The sequence below is a fragment of the Gigantopelta aegis genome, chromosome 6 (genome assembly GCF_016097555.1).
Source record: "Gigantopelta aegis isolate Gae_Host chromosome 6, Gae_host_genome, whole genome shotgun sequence".
NCBI classification, from domain to species: domain Eukaryota; kingdom Metazoa; phylum Mollusca; class Gastropoda; order Neomphalida; family Peltospiridae; genus Gigantopelta; species Gigantopelta aegis.
The window spans coordinates 29,493,357-29,514,670 of record NC_054704.1 but is presented as its reverse complement, the minus strand read 5'-3'; the positions used below and the strand labels follow the sequence as shown (position 1 = coordinate 29,514,670).

At 36.5% G+C, this 21,314-nt stretch overlaps 1 protein-coding gene across 4 annotated transcripts in view; it reads right to left on the bottom strand.

Moving 5' to 3' along the window:
• Positions 1-4,024: 4,024 nt before the first annotated feature.
• The window catches only part of LOC121374317 (protein EFR3 homolog B-like), a 76,590-nt gene continuing 59,300 nt past the window's right edge, over positions 4,025-21,314 (bottom strand). Inside the window, exons 18-23 of one of the 4 annotated variants that reach the window (XM_041501378.1) lie at positions 19,469-19,495; positions 10,655-10,785; positions 9,356-9,447; positions 8,198-8,243; positions 6,299-6,408; positions 4,025-4,601 (exon numbers count right to left, since the gene is read on the bottom strand). In XM_041501378.1, the coding sequence (XP_041357312.1) occupies positions 4,497-4,601; positions 6,299-6,408; positions 8,198-8,243; positions 9,356-9,447; positions 10,655-10,785; positions 19,469-19,495 (511 nt within the window). In that variant the 3' untranslated portion in view covers positions 4,025-4,496. The remainder of the gene's footprint in view (positions 4,602-6,298; positions 6,409-8,197; positions 8,244-9,355; positions 9,448-10,654; positions 10,786-19,468; positions 19,496-21,314) is intronic. The other 3 variants (XM_041501379.1, XM_041501380.1, XM_041501381.1) reach the window with 3 other exon arrangements.

Here is a 21,314-nt window from a genome sequence, read left to right as displayed (position 1 = left end):
AAAACAAAAAACTTATTTATCCTATACTCCTCTGCATTTTAACCTTAACTGTAAATGGGTCAGATATATCCCCACACCACCCATAAAGATGCTGCAACACCCAAATGATACGGAGAAAGAAAAAAGGGATCACATCAACACTAACAGGAAAGAGTAATTGCAACCAAAATCCCCATCCACAGTGTCAGGAAGTTAACTGTATTACTGACATTTAATCCCACATTATTATCCGATAATCCATCTTTTTTCTTTATATAGACATTGCGATGCTAATAGTGAATGAAATTTGGTCTACCTTATCAAGAGTCCTTGTACTTCTTTTTCTTAATATATACAGTGAAACCTATCTAAACCGGATAATCCTAGGGACATAATATTTATCTGAATTAGACCGAATCCGGTGTTTAGAAGGTAGCATTTCAGAAACTTGGCCAGTTTTGACAGGATTCCGGTTTGTTCTGGGTCCGGTTTAAACAGATTTCACTGTATAACCACATAAAATAAATTGAAATGAATTAATGATTAAAGAGATATTTACCCAACATCATTTAAGGGCAGGGATATAATAATAAAAAAGAAACGATACATATTAGAGATCATAGAAATTTTATTACCAACATGATTAAATTCATCTTTCAGCTATTCAAGTACTATAATAATACATGTAACAGCATACATATGTTATATAATTTAATTAAATACAAACATAAAAAATGGTACCTACACACAACCAGGTACACAACAGATGATCACAACTATTACAAACTATTTTTTTAATTAAAAAAACTGAAGTGTAATCTAGGAATTTTGGTTTCATTGCATAATTTAAAATAGATTTCTCTAGAAAAAGCAGTATACACATGTTGTTACTACAACTATAGTTTGGTGTGATTTTATATGAATTTTCCAACAGACAGAAAAGCACATACTGGCCTTTAACCAGTTGTGGTGCACTGGTTGGAACAACAAAAAACCCAAACAGCTGAATGGATCCACCAAGGTGGTTCGATCCTGCGACACAACCCATGAGCAAATGAAACAAATTAGCTCTTTAATATCAAACATAACAAGAGTAATGGTGAGGTACATGATGAGCCCATCAGGAGTTTGATGGAAAACCATATCTATATTAATGAATATGTTACGGGTATGATTCAAGTCTAATTATGTGAAATGTTGGCAATGGGATGGATTAACAGTTTGTTTTGGAACAAGCACCATCCCTATGTTTTCCTACATGTGGTTTGATGGTCCTGTATGCATCTGTATGCAAGATATGATCTGGACAAGGATTTACTGTTTTGTGCAGTAGACTATGAAAAGTAGGTCACAGTGACCTAGTAATAGTACATAAAAATTGTCATTCTATTTTCAGTAGGACCCACACATGCTTCAAGCACAATAGTAGCTGGTACATTGATACTAGTACAAATTAAATTACAGGAATTTACTGGTCAGGGGCCTAATTCACAAAGGTCTCTTAGGCTCTGCTAGCCAACAAAGTATCCTCTTTGCAAGTCTTTTAACACTGCACTACGAGATCGCAAAGTTACGAGAGTTAGTGAATTGGGCCCCAGATGACACAATATCTAAGATATCTTATGACAACAAACCCTGTCACATTTCTTGCTAATGGCATGATTTGTAGTCTTAGCTGTTCAATGAAAAGTTGGGCGCACCTGAAACTTTGACCTGCTCAAATACTTATTGGTGACTTGACCTAGCTTATACGGTACCGGTACATGTATCTACATCAAAGCTACGAACTTCACAAAGGAATTACAGCCCCAGTCTCACCGTCCTCTCATTTAACATCTTTTAATCACATACAAACACGGCTGCAGTAGCTTACAAAACATATTCTGTTTTCAATATCAATGGACACTGTGAACTGGCCATTGTCATTTAAAAAAAATAAACAGTACAACTAAACCATGCTGCCATCATAAGTAGATATGGTGAAAACCACATCTGCACACAACTAGATTACACTAAGAGCAAACACATATACATATGTAAGGGGGAAAAGGGTATAGGAGGATGGGATAAAAACAAAACTGGATGATATATTCTAAATATTTAAAGGTTGAAAGAATATCTGAGATTTGGGCTTGAAACAAATACAATGTAATCTTCTAAAACCATCCTCGACCATTAGTATTAAAGTATCTACAATATACAAAGGAAGCACTGGTCTACAAATCCTTGGAAAAACAAACAGTCATATTTGTTAACTGGGTGGTGAGTGATTTGGAGGGTGTGTGGTGGTAAAGTCAAGCACATGCAAAATTATCATTTCATGATATGAAAATGATGAAAACAAATTTGGACGAGATCTAGTAGTTATTGCACTGGTGATACATGTAACATCACTAAATCTTCAAAGAAGCTGGCCAAAGGAACACAATTTTTATTTAATGTACTATGGAAACTCAATATATTGCAGGGGAATAAATATTGATCTGTTATAAAAATTATGAAAAACCCCTCAAAAATTAAAACATAAAAACAACATTGTCATAGAGGCACAAAGACACATATACCCCCCCCTCCCCCCCCCCCCCCCACACACAAACAAAAGTGTAATTTTTGACAGTCATCAAGCAGACATAAAAACAACATACTCAGAGGCACATATAAACCACACACACACACACACAGTAATGTTTAAGTCATCAAGAAGACATAAAAATAACATACTCAGAGGCACAGACATATATAAACCACACACACACACACACACACACACACACACACTGTAATGTTTAAGTCACCAAGCAGACAAAAACAACATACTCAGAGGCACATAGACACATAAACCACACACACACACACACACACACAGTGTACTTTTTAAATCATTACATAAAAACAACACATTCATAGAGCACATAGACATATATAAACCACACACAAACACACACACACACACACATACACACACGCACACAGACTCGCACATGCACAAATGTATAACAGTCACCAAGTAAAACCTATGTTGAGATTAATAAATATACCTGCCACCAATTCAGACAAATGTTATAAGTAATACTGGTGGATAATAAAATCTATACAAACATTTAATACAAACTGAATCTCTTAAAACAACTGAACTATCATAGTCAGTCTAATTGCTCTCATGCTAAACGATTTTAACAACTATATGTAAGCTATATATATAATTACATTTCATTATATATATATATATATATATTTAAAATTCATAATTTTTCAATTCAAAATGAAAACAAACCATGAATAACAATTTAGGCTGTAAACCATTTGGTGTATAACAATCTGAGATTTTTTCCTTTATATGGTTATGTTAAAGGACCAATTATTTTCATGTTTTTTAACAATTATGTTAAATGTCAATTTTTATACAAAACTCATGGCACAGAAATTCTAAATCTTGTGTAGGCTACTTCACTAACTGATCATTCGATTAAGGTTTGTCAAACATTTAGAATAATATATTACACTTATAGATAAAATATGTATGTAAGGTAAAGCATTTTTCTGTTTTGAAATGCTAACATCAGTCTTTATAAATCATATTTACAGAAACTTCTATGTATTAATAATAGTTGTGGTTGAAAAATTTAAGTGCTGCAATACCAAATGAGTTGTAACTTACCATGATTAATTTATGGCCAATGATAAACTTCTAGTTTTAGAATCTTTACAATGGGTTACATTATTTATTTTTGTGATCAGAAACATGCATTAACACTAAGCCTACTGAACAATTAATCATGCAAAATCATTCAATTCTGATCGACAAAACCATTCAGTCAAAATCGTATCTCTTTACGAGGCAGTCCAAAGTATCTTTTAACAAGGTTGTGGTTATGCTAGGATGTTTTGTCAGATCCTCCTCCCAAGCATCCCACAAGATTGTTTTTGTTTTTAATGACACCACTAAAGCACATTGATTAATTAATCATCTACTATTGGATGTCAAACATTTGGAAATTCTGACTCGTAGTCAACAGAGGAAATCTACTACATTGTTTCTAATGAAGCAAGGGATCTTTTATATGCACCTTCCCACAGACAGGAAAGCACATACCACAGCCTTTGACCAGTTGAATGGATCCACTGAGGTGGTTCGATCCTGCAATGCAAGCACCTCAGGCAAGTGCTCTACTCATCTCAAAAGAAGAACATCTGTGGTGTAGTTGTTACATGTCATATGGGAACTCAAATTAGACAGCTCGACATTCACAGAACAATGATACTTTTTACTTTTATAACAACATTAAAATTGTTCTGCCTTCAACTTATTCTTTAGACATAAGTATTCATCCAAAAACAAACTTTTGGCAGCCATTTCCAAAATGTGATTATCAAAATTAATTTTGGCAAGTCATTTCCAAAAACATGACTGTCAAAATTGATTAATTATATTTTAAAAGCTAAACTATTTTTAACCTGCAAATCTGAAAAAATGGTGCCAAATCAAATTACAAAGTTAACATATCAATGTGATGACATCAGTAGACAAAGAGATCGGGAAATTGCATCTCAAATGATATTGGACTCGCATTCGGTGTGTGCTCCATATCTAAAATCTCATTCAGTTTGTTGTGATAAGGGGACTGAAAAAAGAAAAATATTTTAAAGTACAAACATAAAGATATCAAATGCATGTTAATGTTATGAAAACAGTCCAGAAAAACACACAACCCCCCACCCACCCCAAAACAATATAATTGATCCCAAATAAAACTGTGAAAAGAGACCCTAGTGCATTATTAGCCATTATAGATGATAAAAAGATTCTAAAAATCAAACACTAATTTTTTAATGACCTTGTAAAGCTGACCCCACTCCCCCCCCCCCCCCCCAAAAAGAAGAAGAAAAAAAAAGACTTGCAATTAACTGACGAAAGAAGATGAAAGAAGTAATAAGTGCATAAAATGAGACATAAAATTAGTTGTTGTTTCCACAATGATTGCAAGCAAAAGGTGAATTAATAAATTCTTTATTTTTAGAGCCTGTTGGAAGAAGAAGGAAATGTTTTATTTAATGACGCAGTCAACACATTTTATTTATGATAATATGGGGTCAGACATATGGTTACGGACCACACAGATATTGAAAGAGGAAACCTGCTGTCTCCACTTCATGGGCTACTCTTCCCACAGACAGGATAGTACATACCACGACCTTTGTTACACCAGTTGTGGGGCACTGGCTGGAATGAGAAATAGCCCAATAGGTCCACCGACGGGGATCAATCCTAGACCGATCGTGCATCAAGCGAACGCTTTACCACTGGGCTACATCCCGCCCCTAGAGCCTGTTGGAAGGCATTAAAAAGAAAACACTTTGAATATCATACCTTGGCTTCTGAGCGGTCAACGAGTTCTTCAAAAGGACTGAATATCATACCTTGGCTTCTGAGCGGGCAACGAGTTCTTCAAAAGGACTGAATATCATACCTTGGCTTCTGAGCGGTCAACGAGTTCTTCAAAAGGACTGAATATCATACCTTGGCTTCTGAGCGGGCAACGAGTTCTTCAAAAGGACTGAATATCATACCTTGGCTTCTGAGCGGGCAACGAGTTCTTCAAAAGGACTGAATATCATACCTTGGCTTCTGAGCGGGCAACGAGTTCTTCAAAAGGACTGAATATCATACCTTGGCTTCTGAGCGGTCAACGAGTTCTTCAAAAGGACGGAATATCATACCTTGGCTTCTGAGCGGTCAACGAGTTCTTCAAAAGGACTGAATATCATACCTTGGCTTCTGAGCGGGCAACGAGTTCTTCAAAAGGACTGAATATCATACCTTGGCTTCTGAGCGGTCAACGAGTTCTTCAAAAGGACTGAATATCATACCTTGGCTTCTGAGCGGTCAACGAGTTCTTCAAAAGGACTGAATATCATACCTTGGCTTCTGAGCGGTCAACGAGTTCTTCAAAAGGACTGAATATCATACATTGGCTTCTGAGCGGGCAACGAGTTCTTCAAAAGTACTGAATATCATACCTTGGCTTCTGAGCGGTCAACGAGTTCTTCAAAAGGACTGAATATCATACCTTGGCTTCTGAGCGGTCAACGAGTTATTCAAAAGGACTGAATATCATACCTTGGCTTCTGAACGGGCAACAAGTTTCTTCAAAAGGACTGAATATCATACCTTGGCTTCTGAGTGGTCAACGAGTTCTTCAAAAGGACTGAATATCATACCTTGGCTTCTGAGCAGGCAACAAGTTCTTCAAAAGGACTGAATATCATACCTTGGCTTCTGAGCGGGCAACGAGTTCTTCAAAAGGACTGAATATCATACCTTGGCTTCTGAGCGGGCAATGAGTTCTTCAAAAGGAGCCTGACGAAAAGAATTGTGAATCTCCGTCCTCCGTCTGTCCTTGTCCAGTCTCTCAGACAAATTGTCCTCCACTGAAACAACAACAGCAACCAGTCTACAACCTTAACACGGGACAGCTGACCCCTAACGCTAGCAAAATGCACATCAAGATCATCAACATATCCAGCTAGGCAATATATAAAACTACAAACGATTATAGTCTGGGTTGATCAGAAGAAATGCTCAATTCATGCCTTGGACCAGCATATTCAAAGCCACAGAAGCTAATTTAATGATGAACCAGTTGTTGGTCTAGAAATGCTCATATCATGCCCTGGACCAGCATATTCAAGGCCACAGAAGCTAATTTAATGATGAACCAGTTGTTGGTCTAGAAATGCTCATATCATGCCCTGGACCAGCATATTCAAGGCCACAGAAGCTAATTTAATGATGAACCAGTCGTTGGTCTAGAAATGCTAATTTCATGCCATGGACCAGCATATTGAAGGCCACAGAAGCTAATTTAATGATGAACCAGTCGTTGGTCTAGAAATGCTCATATCATGCCCTGGACCAGCATATTCAAGGCCACAGAAGCTAATTTAATGGTAAACCAGTCGTTGGTCTAGAAATGCTCATTTCATGCCCTGGACCAGCATATTCAAGGCCACAGAAGCTAATTTAATGGTAAACCAGGCCATAGATGCCAAATGTAGCTACTCTGTTAAAACAATCAAAAAGAGTTCAAACAAAGTGGAAACATTATCATGGTGAAGTCTTGATTAAAGACATACTAAGCAATTCTATATATCATAGCTAGAGCACACTTCTATGTTATACCTAGACCACAAAAGGATGGGGTTGTTTCCCTTCTTCTATTGACGCCTTTGTCAATTTAATGGCATACAGCATACAAGTAACAGATCCAAAGTAGATCAGGTTTTTAAAACATTCTGTTGTTAAAATTTATAATGAAGAAAAACAACAACCAAAAACCCATGTGACTATGTGCAGAAATGAATATTAGAAGATGGGATAAATAAGTCTCATTGAATAGATTAATACGGTATACAAAAATTATTAAAAACTAAAACCTAATACTGCATCTACACTGCAATTTAGCTCTGCATTTTCATGGAGTAGATGCTTGAACCAGGTTAAAAAAAAACCTTATGTAGGTGGGACATGTTTTTAATCAATAAGTAACCTACAAGTATTTATAATAAAAAATAAAAACATTGGAATATTATTATTCATTTATTCATTCATTGGGCTGTCTGTCCAGGACAGTAGGTTAGTTGTTAGTTGTTGGTGAGAGAGAAGAGGGTGTAGTGGTTTTACACCTACCCACTGAGTCGTTAAAACTCGCTCTGGTTGGGAGCCAGTACTGAGCTGCAAACCGTGTACCTACCAGCCTTATATTCAATGGCTTAACCACAATGTCAGTGAGGCTGGCTGGAATATTATTAAAACATTTATCAGAATGAAACATTAATTGCTCCTTGTAGATGGGATATGATTTTAATCAACAAGGAAGGAAATGTTCTATTTAATGACGCACTCAACACATTTTATTTACGGTTATATGGCATCAGGCATATGGTTAAGGACCACACAGATATAGAGAGGAAACCCACTGTCGCCACTTCATGGGCTACTCTTTTCGATTAGCAGCAAGGGATCTTTTATGTGCACCATCCCACAGACAGGATAGTACATACAATGGCCTTTGTTACACCAGTTGTGGAGCACTGGCTGGAATGAGAAATAGCCCAATCAATAATTAACCAAATAATATTTATAATCATCAATAAAAACATTAGAATATTATTAAAACAATCATCAGAATAAACCTTAATTGGTTTCTTGTAAAATTACCTAGCATCCTCTTCAGTGACTCTACTGTTATTTCTTCATCACTTTTCTGAAAAAAAACCCACACAAAGTAACAGAATGGCATAAACATGCAAAGTTTGCCAAATGCATTCAAATCCAAAGCTAGTACCAGGGTGCGAACTTAGTACCTATCAGTCTTGTGATGGGTTAGCCACTATACCACCAAGGCCATTTACCTTCCCAATATATCAGGACACAATATTTCACGAGAACTGTGTCGGTTACATAACTTTAAAATCACGAGAACCGCCAATCGGTTACGTGGTAAGAAATTACCATCTAAAATTAAAAGTACCATATACCGGTATATGAAAGTGCACCACCAATGTAGCACAGAACCGTAGTACAAGTGTTTCAGGATTAACAAGGCCTAACTCATCGCTTATGAGAACTATATTCACATAACCAAACCATCAGTTACCCAAGTAAAACTTGTGTCAACGGACTTCCGGTTACCTAAAATTTTGAAATATTGTCCCCTAATATATACATGTATAATATAAGAGACAAAACATGATATCACCACATAGGTTAGACATACCAATTAGTAGCACAAGGATTTAAAAATATTGGGGTTTTTTTCCTACAACCTCTGATAGACCGATTATGAAGGACTAGTTCCATATACATATTTATTTATTTATTTATTTCAACTTATTTTCGTGCTTATATCCAATTAAGGTTCAAGCACGATGTTCTGGGCACACACCTCAGCTATCTGGGCTGTCTGTCCAGGACAGTGGGTTAGTTGTTAATTGTTAGTAGTTAGTGAGAGAGAAGAGGGTGTAGTGGCCCTACACCTACCCATTGAGTCATTAAAACTCGCTGAGAGTGGGAACTGGTACCGGGCTGTGAACCCTGTACCTACCAGCCTTATGTCCGATGGCTTAAACACGACACCACCGAGGCCAGTCCATATACATACAATGTCTTCCAATGAATTACTCATCAGTATGTAGCATTGCATATGTCTACTGAAATCATATTTCCATTTCAGTTTGTCTAAGCATTATAATAATACGACCTTCTTTAAAACCAAACACAGAAGTTAAAAAACAATCACATTGTCTTATCTTGTGAACTAAAATATTCCTAACGGGGATCGAAGGTAATCAAAACTAACAGGTAGTAAATACTAACACTCACTCTTCCAAACACTGGAGACCCATCCACACTCTCTATGTCAATGTTGATGGACTGGATATCACTGACACTCTGCATTTCAGTCAGGTCTGGAATATACACATTGTACACACTGTCAAAAATGAAACGCGCTGTAGCAACAATCACAATATACTGAACTCCACTGCAAATGCACCAATCTGATCTGCAGTTGTAAAAAGGATATGAAAAAAACAACAACAAAAAAACATTTAACTGATTTAGTATAACTGGATGCATTCTGGTAGGCAATAAATATCCTAAAATTGTATATAATGGTTAGAGTTATAATGTTTTATTTAAGGATTGTCTGTTATTTCTTTTACCTTCATCTGGGTATGAAAAAAAAAATCATCTGCAAACTGTGTGTTCTCACATAAGTTTGTGGATGATTTTTTTTGTTTATACCCAGATGAACGTAAAAGAAATGACAGACAGTACTTATAATTAAATTTGAATGATACTTGCTAATAATAACACTAAAACTTCATACTTTATTTCGAATTACTTTTGGTCCATGAACAATAACCCTCAACAAGACAACTTGCCCATATAAAATGATGTCATCAGATATGACATTCCCTGACGACGTAATTTTTATGTTCATTGAGAATTGAACAAACTCCCGTTGCTATGTCTGGACCAATGGGATGACGGTATGTTGTAATGAATGTAAAGGAAATTTAAATATAGCAACATCACACACGTGACAGTAATAACAAGTGAACACTGGGTGGTGTGTTTTCATTGGAGTCTGCAACCATAAACCAACCATCAACCTAAAATCATTAATCTAAACAGTGATAATGTTGTCAGATTTATCCTGTTTGACAACAGCCAGTGAAGATACACGTATGTAATTATTAATTTTTATATTTTTGTAATGAACTGTAGTAGCTGAATTTAAAATAAAGCAACAAACATCTGACAACAGAAAGGTATAACATGTTGGCAAAATGATGAACCATCTTTCCAATGTAACATAATGGCAAAATGATGAACCATCTTTCCAATGTAACATAATGGCAAAATGATGAACCATCCTTCCAATGTAACATAATGGCAAAATGATGAACCATCTTTCCAATGAAACATAATGGCAACATGATGAACCATATTTCCAATGAAACATAATAGCAAAATAATTAACCATCTTTCCAATGAAACATAATGGCAAAATGATGAACCATCTTTCCAATGTAACATAATGGCAAAATGATGAACCATCTTTTTCAATGAGACTATAAACTACAGTATAATGTAAAAGACTTCACCTACCAAGACCAAATGGTTTCTGAGTGAGAGGTGAAGACAGTCGGGCCGTATCGAGTCCACTGTCTGTCAAATTTTTAGAAATAGCATTGTGATCAAACAGCCAGCTGTCCTTCAACACATCGTGAGTAGGGTAACTGCAAGTATACATTGTATGTATAGAATAATCATTAAACAATTTACTTGGTGTCCAAAAATAAAACTACTAAAAATAAAACCCTATAAGTTTATGTAATTATGTTAATGCTTATCTAATAAAAATGGGGACATAATTATTCATGTCATACTTGTAAATAAAAGCAGAAAATAATGTTTTTCAATGGTTAAAAACCCAACATCTATCAGAGATTCACAAATCCACTAGCCCTCGATCCCAGCTAGTGTGTGTGTGACTTTTAATCATGCTCATATACCACAGAGGTTTTGAGCATGTCCATCCCAGGTTCCGCCTCAGGATAGCCAGAAACCCAACCCGCATTTTTGGTCTGGGCTAGTAAAAATTATCGACCAAATATATACTATAATAGATAGGGCACTAGCCAAGGTTTCTGTAAGGGCTAGTGACTTTCTCAAACATTTGTCGAACACTGCCTTTATGGCATCACTGAAACACCATCGCTGTTAATTTGACCAGACCCCAGGAACCACACTTTCTTTTTTTTATTACTATTGTACATGCTCCCCCACCCCTTTCTAATGATTTGGTACAAACATCCGAACAACCAATCAAATGGCTATAATCTTCCATTGTATCTACTCCCTATCCATATTGGCTACAATATTTTAATATCTGGGACCTAATTCACCAAACTCTCGCAACTTTGCGATCTCGCAGTGCAATGCAAAAAGACTTGCAAAGAGGATGCTTTGTTGTCTAGCAGAGCCTAAGAGACCTTTGTGAATTAGGCCCCTGGGACCTAATTCACTCAACTCTCACAACTTTGTGATCTCACAGTACAATGCTAAAAGAATTGCAAAGAGGATGCTTTGTTGTCTAGCAGAGCCTAAGAGAGCTTTGTGAATTAGGCTCCTGGGACCTAATTCACTCAACTCTCACAACTTTGTGATCTCAAAGTGCAATGTTAAAAGACTTGCAAAGAGGATGCTTTGTTGTCTAGCAGAGCCTAAGAGAGCTTTGTGAATTAGGCTCCTGGGACCTAATTCACTCAACTCTCACAACTTTGTGATCTCAAAGTGCAATGTTAAAAGACTTGCAAAGAGGATGCTTTGTTGTCTAGCAGAGCTAAGAGAGCTTTGTGAATTAGGCCCAAAATGCACTGTTAAAAAAGACTTGCAAAGAGGATGCTTTGTTGTCTAGCAGAGCCTAAGAGAGCTTTGTGAATTAGGCTCCTGGGACCTAATTCACTCAACTCTCACAACTTTGTTCTCAAAGTGATCTCAAAGAGTGCAGCAGAGCCTAAGTTAAAGGCTCCTGGGACCTAATTCACTCAACTCTCACAACTTTGTGATCTCAAAGTGCAATGTTAAAAGACTTGCAAAGAGGATGCTTTGTTGTCTAGCAGAGCCTAAGAGAGCTTTGTGAATTAGGCCCCTGGGACCTAATTCACTCAACTCTCACAACTTTGTGATCTCAAAGTGCAATGTTAAAAGACTTGCAAAGAGGATGCTTTGTTGTCTAGCAGAGCCTAAGAGAGCTTTGTGAATTAGGCTCCTGGTCTACTTTTCTGATTACCAGTTTAGCAAGGGATCTAATACACTATTCAACACTGGACAGCTCATACCACAGTGATTAATATTTAAGTGATGGAGCACTGGTTGGAATGATAAATAACAAAAGGGGATCCATCCAATGACCCACTAGACCTCAAATGAAATATAAAATATAACATGGGTGAATATTCAGGGATAACAGTATTATTTTTGCCCCTCAACATTATCTTTTTAAGCTCTTTCACCAGTGTACCATCTCCGAGAGAGTTCCAATTAGAATAGTCTAGAGTGGACATTAAATGGAAACCTCAGTGGTGGAAAGTTTCGAAAAAGGAAGTGCATTTTATTTTAGAAAAAAATTACTTCTAGGTGTGGTAGAAGACAGTTGGCCAGTCAATCATCATTTTTAATATACATAATAATACTGAGATCATTTATTTTACATTAATTTTTATATTATGCATCACTTTAAACATAAGCAATGTATCAAAATGAAAATTTTACCATCAATACCCAACATAATAACTAATTTTGTGCATTATTTCAACTTTCAGCATTGCATTCTTTTTCAGCTATTCAATTTCAATAAATCAGGGATTCCCTAGAGGCATATAGCGTAGTGGGCTGCTACACCTCAGGTGTGTAAGAAAGTGCTCTAACGTTGTGTAATCACCTTAAATCAACTGCTGCTATGCTTTAAATGGAATTAGGTGCAACACCTTAATCTTTGACAATGGTCGACTGCTAATTGTCATAGACAATGAAATTGGCATGTTTCAAGTGTATCGCCAACTGACCTCCCCCTCAAACTTCCCTACGAGTAGTTTACTAGATTAGCTCCATGCTGCTCTAATAATCAAACAAGCCTAACCCATGTTTGTAATAGCTCAAACTGGAGTTAATTCCCAATCATATTTATGTATTAAAATTACTTTTTGTATAATATGTATTAGGTGGTATAATAACTGCTACTTCTTTAAGATGCTGACTTTATCCTACAATGATTAGAATAGCAAATGCTATGAGGTAGAGGCCATGTGACATTTGCCATTTTAACCATTACAGAATTAATTTCCAATAATTTGATATGTATTAAAATACATTTTTACATAATATGTATTAGGTGCTAGCTTTATCCTACAATGATTAGAATAGCAAATGCTATGAGGTAGAGGCCTTGTGGCACTTGCCATTTTAACCATTACAGAATAAAGCTGGTATCTTCAGCAATAACCAGCTATTCTCTATGGAAGTGCTGCAATGATAAACCAGTACAGATTTGCATATCTCAATTTTTACAAATAATGTGTTTCTTTATAACACTTTTTTTCTGGAAATAGGCCCATGTCTTTGAGTAAGTCACTCCCTTTTCAAGGAATAAGAAAAAAAAAGGTCCTTATTTGTAAATAAGCCCCCCACCCCCCACCCCCACCCCCCATCATCATGACAACAAATAACTACACAGACTGAGAAGTCATAGACAGTATATTCGGTAGTCAGAGATATTGTAAGAGCACAGAAGGTGGATGTATTGCAATATGGGTTTGCTGTATTATAATACGTGTTTGACCATATCATTGCACCCCTACTCTATAATATATTTATTACTAATAAAGAGAAAAAACACAAGTTTATTGTACTGTGACATCATATATGAAACATGACGTCATCTGTAAGATGCTACAATTTCCGAATTCTGTCGAGCAAACCGATAGCGCTGATTGGTCAATGCTAAGGGGATTCTTGGGAATTAGTGCAATATCATGATTCATGGATTCACAAAACAAGTGCAATATGATCTCAAATGGAATCACATGTGATGTAACATTGATCAATCGGAACTCATGTAGATTATGCATGAGGTAATAATAATAATAATAATAACACCAATAATAATAATCATCATACCCGTCCGCATCATACATAAAATCTGATACAATTAAAAAAGAAGAAGAAAGATACAAAATACATGTTGATATTAGGTCTATATTCTGTGATCATATTTTTTATTCAATAAATGTTCAATAAACAAAACTAATGTTAATGTTAATGTTTTCAGAAAAACTTTGACAAATGATATACTCAGTCAAAAAAGAAACGCATAGGCGAAATATTCATGGAATTATCTCTTTAATACAAAGTGGCATAATTTCGTTATTTATGATCGTATCACAGTCAAATTTGACATGAGTATGTGACAATGTTCTTGCTTTGGACCGACAGCAGTGGAGGCGTTTTCATCACCAAACAGCGTCGCACGAGGGCACTGAAATCAATACCTTGTGTGGCCACCAGCAGCAGCAATCATTGCGCGACATCTCCATGGCATAGACTGAATGAGTCTCTGAATCTGCACACGTGGAATCCTAGCCCATTCTTCCTGCAGTGCATGTGACAGCTGCGGAAGTGTCTGAGACTCCAGGTCATGCTGGCGTACACGTCTATCCAGTTCATCCCATAGATGTTCAATGGGGTTGAGATGGCAGCACATTAATGTTCTCATTCTGTAGGAAATCCATTGTTACACATGCCGTATGCGGCTTGACACTGTCCTGCTGAAAGAGTTCTCTCTGTCGATCCAAAATGGAAAGCATGTGATGGCAAAGAATTTCATCCTGGTACAGCTGTCAGGTTGCCTTGTACGAACACAAGTTCACTTCTGCCTGTGTATGAGATGGCTCCCCACTTCATGACACTCCCTCCACCGAATCTGTCAACTTGCAAAACGTTCATTGCGGCATCTGTAAACACGTTGTCATCCATCACGTCGCTGTAGAAGGAAACGTGACTCATTGCTGAACCATACTCGCCGCCAGTTTTCCAAGTTCCACCCCTGTACATTCGTGCACCAGCGAATATGTAAATGTCGATGTTGATGTCGCAGGACGGAGCCAGCCCATAAACCAGCTTCTCAAAGTCGGTTCCGAATGGTTTGTGCAGACATCCTTCTCAAACCAGGTATGTGTTCAGCAGTGTTCGTTGCTGTGGCAGTTCAGTGACGCAAGTGCAGAATCCAGATGTAGCGATCTTGTGCTGCAGTTGTTATGCAAGGTCTTCCACTTCTTGGCCGGTCTTCAGCTGATTGAAACTGCTGGTACCTGTCCCAGAGATGTGAAATGGAACTCTGATGGACGTTCATGCGGTGTGTGACTGCTGACTGCGATTCACCTAACGGGAGGTGGCCTATTGCAATGTTTCAATTCGGCAGGTTTAGTCTTGGCATCTTGTAACTTGTCTACATCGAAATGGAAATGTGGCGTCATTGCGAGCATTGCAGCTTTAAATACCCATCACTACCCCAATCTTTTCCCCCCGAGTTTCATGTGCATTCGCCAAGATCTGACAATTTCACGCCAATTTCCTGCAATTGTCGCACAACGTGCGTTAAATTTATTTTAGGGTGAATTTGGGCATGCTGTTCCATTTCAGGAACATTAACAAACATGGTCATTCAGCAACATTGTACAAAAAAATATATTTTGTAAAATCAAACACTTTTCTTCTTTCCCTATCACCTATGCGTTTTTGACAAGAGTATAAAATATGGGAAAGGTAAAACAAATGGTAATGCGAAACATGTTAAATGTAGGTGGTTATATACAAAATGATGTGTTATGATCTTTATAGTTTTGAAAACAAAGGTCAATATTGCAAAAGTACATATATATGACTAGGCCACATCAGCTATGAAATTGTAGAAGTTCTGTGGTGCATTCTTAATAAATCTTTTTTATAGTTTTATACTAGTTTAATCTAAATTGAGCATTATTAGAATAGTTTTTCTTATTTTCTAAACCCATGCATACAAAAACATTTAAGTGTCTAGATTCAAAGCTGAAACAAAGATTGTGATATCAAATTTGATTTAAAAAAACAACATAATAACAGAATTTGAAGTCAGGACAGAACCATATGCCATATACAAAGAAAGAAAGAAATGTTTTATTTAACGACGCACTCAACACATTTTATTTATGGTTATATGGCGTCAGACATATGGTTAAGGACCACACAGATTTTGAGAGGAAACCCGCTGTCGCCACTACATGGGCTACTCTTCCGATTAGCAGCAAGGGATCTTTTATTTGCGCTTCCCACAGGCAGGATAGCACAAACCATGGCCTTTATTGAACCAGTTATGGATCACTGGTCGGTGCAAGTGGTTTACACCTACCCATTGAGCCTTGCGGAGCACTCACTCAGGGTTTGGAGTCGGTATCTGGATTAAAAATCCCATGCCTCGACTGGGATCCGAACCCAGTACCTACCAGCCTGTTGACCGATGGCCTACCACGATGCCACCGAGGCCGGTATATGCCATATACAGAAAAGAGAAATAGATAATAGTACACCATGTTACAATTTATTAATTTTAACCTTATTTTGTCTCCTTTTGAAGATCAGTAAAACTATTTAACTCAGTCCCCTCCTCACCCACTCTATCTCCAATAACATATTACAACAAAAACTACAAAGATTAAAATGACTAATCAAATACAATTTACTCTGAAATATGACAAAACATAATGCTAAGAACCAGCATGCTATAGCTGGCAACACTAATGTATAATGAAGCAACAAAAAACATCCATATACATATCAAACATTCTCTAACCTGACAGTTTAAAATTACAAAATCAACAGCAGCACAATGTTACATTCCCAGATTATTTTATTACATTCTATATGCACACCTATGTTAAGAACCCGAATATGGTAGCTCAAGTATATCAGCTCCTGGGTTTAGTGTTATAATATTACAATTTATTACCCATATGGCTAAAAATATCTTGGTACATATCAAAGTGATATGTCCCACTAGAACGCCAAGTGAGACGTAACACTTTGTAACGTCATCAATTGGTGCAATACAACCTTACAGGAACCAAACGAGCTGAGTGATATAAATTAGGATTGATTATGGGTCTTAAACTCGCTACTATTTCATATTATGTTTATGTCCCTCATGAAATAATTTTCATTGTTATTCGCTAAAGCTCGAGACAAGTGAAAATCATGATATGAAATGGAAGCTCGTTTAATATCCTGTAAGTACCGCTCCAGGTCTAAGACATGAAAATAACATAGTTTCCCCAGAGGAACATTATGGGCATACATATGAGATGTTTATCATATGTAGAGGCCACCATTTGTTAGCAGACACCTTTCATAACTACCACTACCACATTATAGTGTGGTGTTTTTTTGTTATTGTTATTTCAGGTATTTTTCAATATTTACCAGATGAACAGCAATGTATTTAGCCAAAATAGGTTAAAAGACAAAAACAATTGCAAACTGCAATGTCAATCACTGACACAATCAAATTAGCTATATTAATAGACACTTTGTGAAACAACCACCTGTATATACTTGAGGACCGGCCTCGGTGGCATCGTGGTTAAGCCATTGGACTACATGCTGGCATGTACAGGGTTCGCAACCCGGTACCAGCTCCAACCCAGAGCGAGTTCTTAAGGGCTCAGTGGGTAGGTGTAAGGCCACTACACCCTCTTCTTTGTCACTAACCACTAACCCACTGTCCTGGACAGACAGCCAGGTAGCTGAGGTGTGTGCTGAGGACAGCGTGCTTGAACCTTAATTGGATATAAGCACGAAAATAAGTTGAAATGAAATGTACTTGAGGAGTTCTTCAAGTATACCCCCGTCTGCCAGCAAATACACATCTTTGGACTTCATTGTAACGACAACAGTTTTACAGTTGGATTTGTTGGCCTTTACAGACACGTTAAACTGAACTAGATGGATTTGTTGGACTTTACAGTCACATTAGACTGAACTAGATGGATTTGTTGGTCTTTACAGTCATGTTAGACTGGATTAGATGGATTTGTTGTCCTTTTACAGACATGTTATGACTGAACTAGACAGATTTGTTGGCCTTTACAGTGATGTTAGGCTGAACCGGATGGATTTGTTGGCCTTTACAGACATGTTAAACTGAACCAGATGGATTTGTTGGTCTTTACAGACACATTATGACTGAATTAGATGGATTTGTTGGCCTTTACAGACACGTTATTACTGAACTATGTGTAGATGGATTTGTTGTCCTTTACAGATAAGTTAGACTGAACCAGATGGATTTGTTGTCCTTAACAGATACGTTAGACTGAACTACAAGGATTTGTTGCCCTTTACAGATACATTACACTGAACCAACTGGATTTGTTGGCCTTTACAGACTGGCCTTTACCAACATGTTACACTGAACCAGATAGATTTGTTGGCCTTTACCGACACGCTACACTAACTAGATGGAGTTATTGGCCTTTACAGATATGTTAGACTGAACTAGATGGATTTGTTGGCCTTTACCTATACGTTACACTGAACTAGATAGATTTGTTGGCCTTTACCTATACGTTACACTAACTAGATGGAGTTATTGGCCTTTACAGATATGTTACACTGAACTAGATGGATTTGTTGGCCTTTACCTATACGTTACACTGAACTAGATGGATTTGTTGGCCTTTACCTATACGTTACACTGAACTAGATGGATTTGTTGGCCTTTACCTATACGTTACACTGAACTAGATGGATTTGTTGGCCTTTACCTATACGTTACACTGAACTAGATGGATTTGTTGGCCTTTACCTATACGTTACACTGAACTAGATGGATTTGTTGGCCTTTACCTATACGTTACACTGAACTAGATGGATTTGTTGGCCTTTACCTATACGTTACACTGAACTAGATGGATTTGTTGGCCTTTACCTATACGTTACACTGAACTAGATGGATTTGTTGGCCTTTACCTATACGTTACACTGAACTAGATAGATTTGTTGGCCTTTACCTATACGTTACACTGAACTAGATAGATTTGTTGGCCTTTACCTATACGTTACACTGAACTAGATAGATTTGTTGGCCTTTACCTATACGTTACACTGAACTAGATAGATTTGTTTTACAGATATGTTAGACAAAACTAGATGGCTTTATTGGCCTGTACAGACCTTTTAGATTGAACCAGATGGATTTGTTTGCCTTTAATACAGGCACGTTAGATTGAACTAAAAGCATGGAAACAGTGCATGCATGATGTTAGTGAAAAACGAAGCTGCAAAAAGCACACAACAGAAACACTGAGGACAAGTCTGAACTTTACTTACAGGTCACTGCTTTCTAAGTCTTTAAAGCTGTTGGTGAGATTGAACACAAGCCGTATAAAGCATTAAAGAGATGTGAGACCCTTATCACATAAACTCATAGAGTAATAAAAAAAAAAATTTTAATGTATCATTCCATAGTACTGACACTTAGTTTATTTTTTGATAAATACAACAATAATTGTATTCAGAATATTAATGAAAGTATACCTTTTTTATTTAGATATTTGTGGAAGTTGGACATGGTATAATTTACAATGTTAAAGTATCCAAAATAAATAATGTCACACAATAATAATAATAAAAACCTATAGTAAGTAATACATAATACATAAGTTGGGCAGTGTTGCATAACTATCACATTTTGTTTGTAACATTTTTATTGTAATTTTAAAATTTCTTAACTAATGTCACAATGTATATTTTCTGTTATAATTTATCAACTCCTTGTCAATTAAAACAAAATGCATCTTGAGATATCATGTTAAAATATATTTATAAATTGTCTGTTATTTCTTTTGGGTATTTTTGATAATATTATGAACAGAATGAAATATGCATGCCTACTGAGGGACAGGCTCAAGTATATGTAGAGTTTGAACACATTTACTTCTGGTCATAGACGAATTAACACACAATTCACTGGCATGTTACACATAGTTGACACATTTCATACTGGGATTCTAGATGTAATGTATTAATTAAATATGCATGCCTACTGAGGGACAGGCTCAAGTATATGTAGAGTTTGAACACATTTACTTCTGGTCATAGACGAATTAACACACAATTCACTGGCATGTTACACATAGTTGACACATTTCATACTGGGATTCTAGATGTAATGTATTAATTCTAGTGTTTCTAACGAAGCAAACATATTTTCTTTTTATGACAGCAGTCAAGTTAAAGTTTGTTTGTTTAACAACACCACTGGAGCACATCGATTAATTAATCATGGGCTATTGCATGTTAAACATTTGGTAATTCTGACTCATAGTCATCAGAAGAAGCCCGCTACATTTTTTTAATGCAGCAAGGGATCTTTTACGTGCACTTTCCCACAGACAGGAAAACACATACCATGGCCTTTGTCCAGTTGTGGTGCACTGGTTGGAACAAGAAAAAAAGAAATCAGCTTAATGGATCTACCGAGGTAGTTTGATCCTGCAACACAAGTACCTCAAGCCAGCACTCAGCTGACTGAGTTAAATCCTGTTCCCATAACAGAAGTCAAATGCAATGCAAACTTGTGACAAATAAAAAGTCAGGTTTGTTTTTTAAAATGTGTGTTCGATATCAGCCTATTCTAACACAAGTTTAACAATACAGACAGTGAAGCTTCAATAATTTTAACTGGATAAATATTTTATTCGGACATTTCAAATGCATTAAAATTCTTAATGCTGGAAATTTTAAGTCATCATTCAAGACCTACCTCAATGTAATTTTAAAATAATATTTAAAGAATGACACTAATAAAGTCCAAGTTAGTAAAAACACAAGAAGAACATACGGTGAATATCAGAGAGAGATTGAGGAAAATAAAAACAGTTGTCTATAAATAACACTTGGTTAGTAGTCTGAGGCAAAAGAGAATTTGTTTCTCTCCATCAAAGATTCATTGATGACCATTTTTCTTGCCTATTTTAAACATGCTATATGCATTCATTTTTATATTATCAAATAAAAATTCAAAGCAATAATTCAGACAAGCTTAGTTGATGAAACCAAAAGAAACACGCACATTAGACAAAAAGCAGTGATTAATAACCCACTTTGTGCCTTTGAAAATTATTCTTTCTTTCATTATGCACTGTTTTTAAATCATTAAGTTGCTTTAAACAGC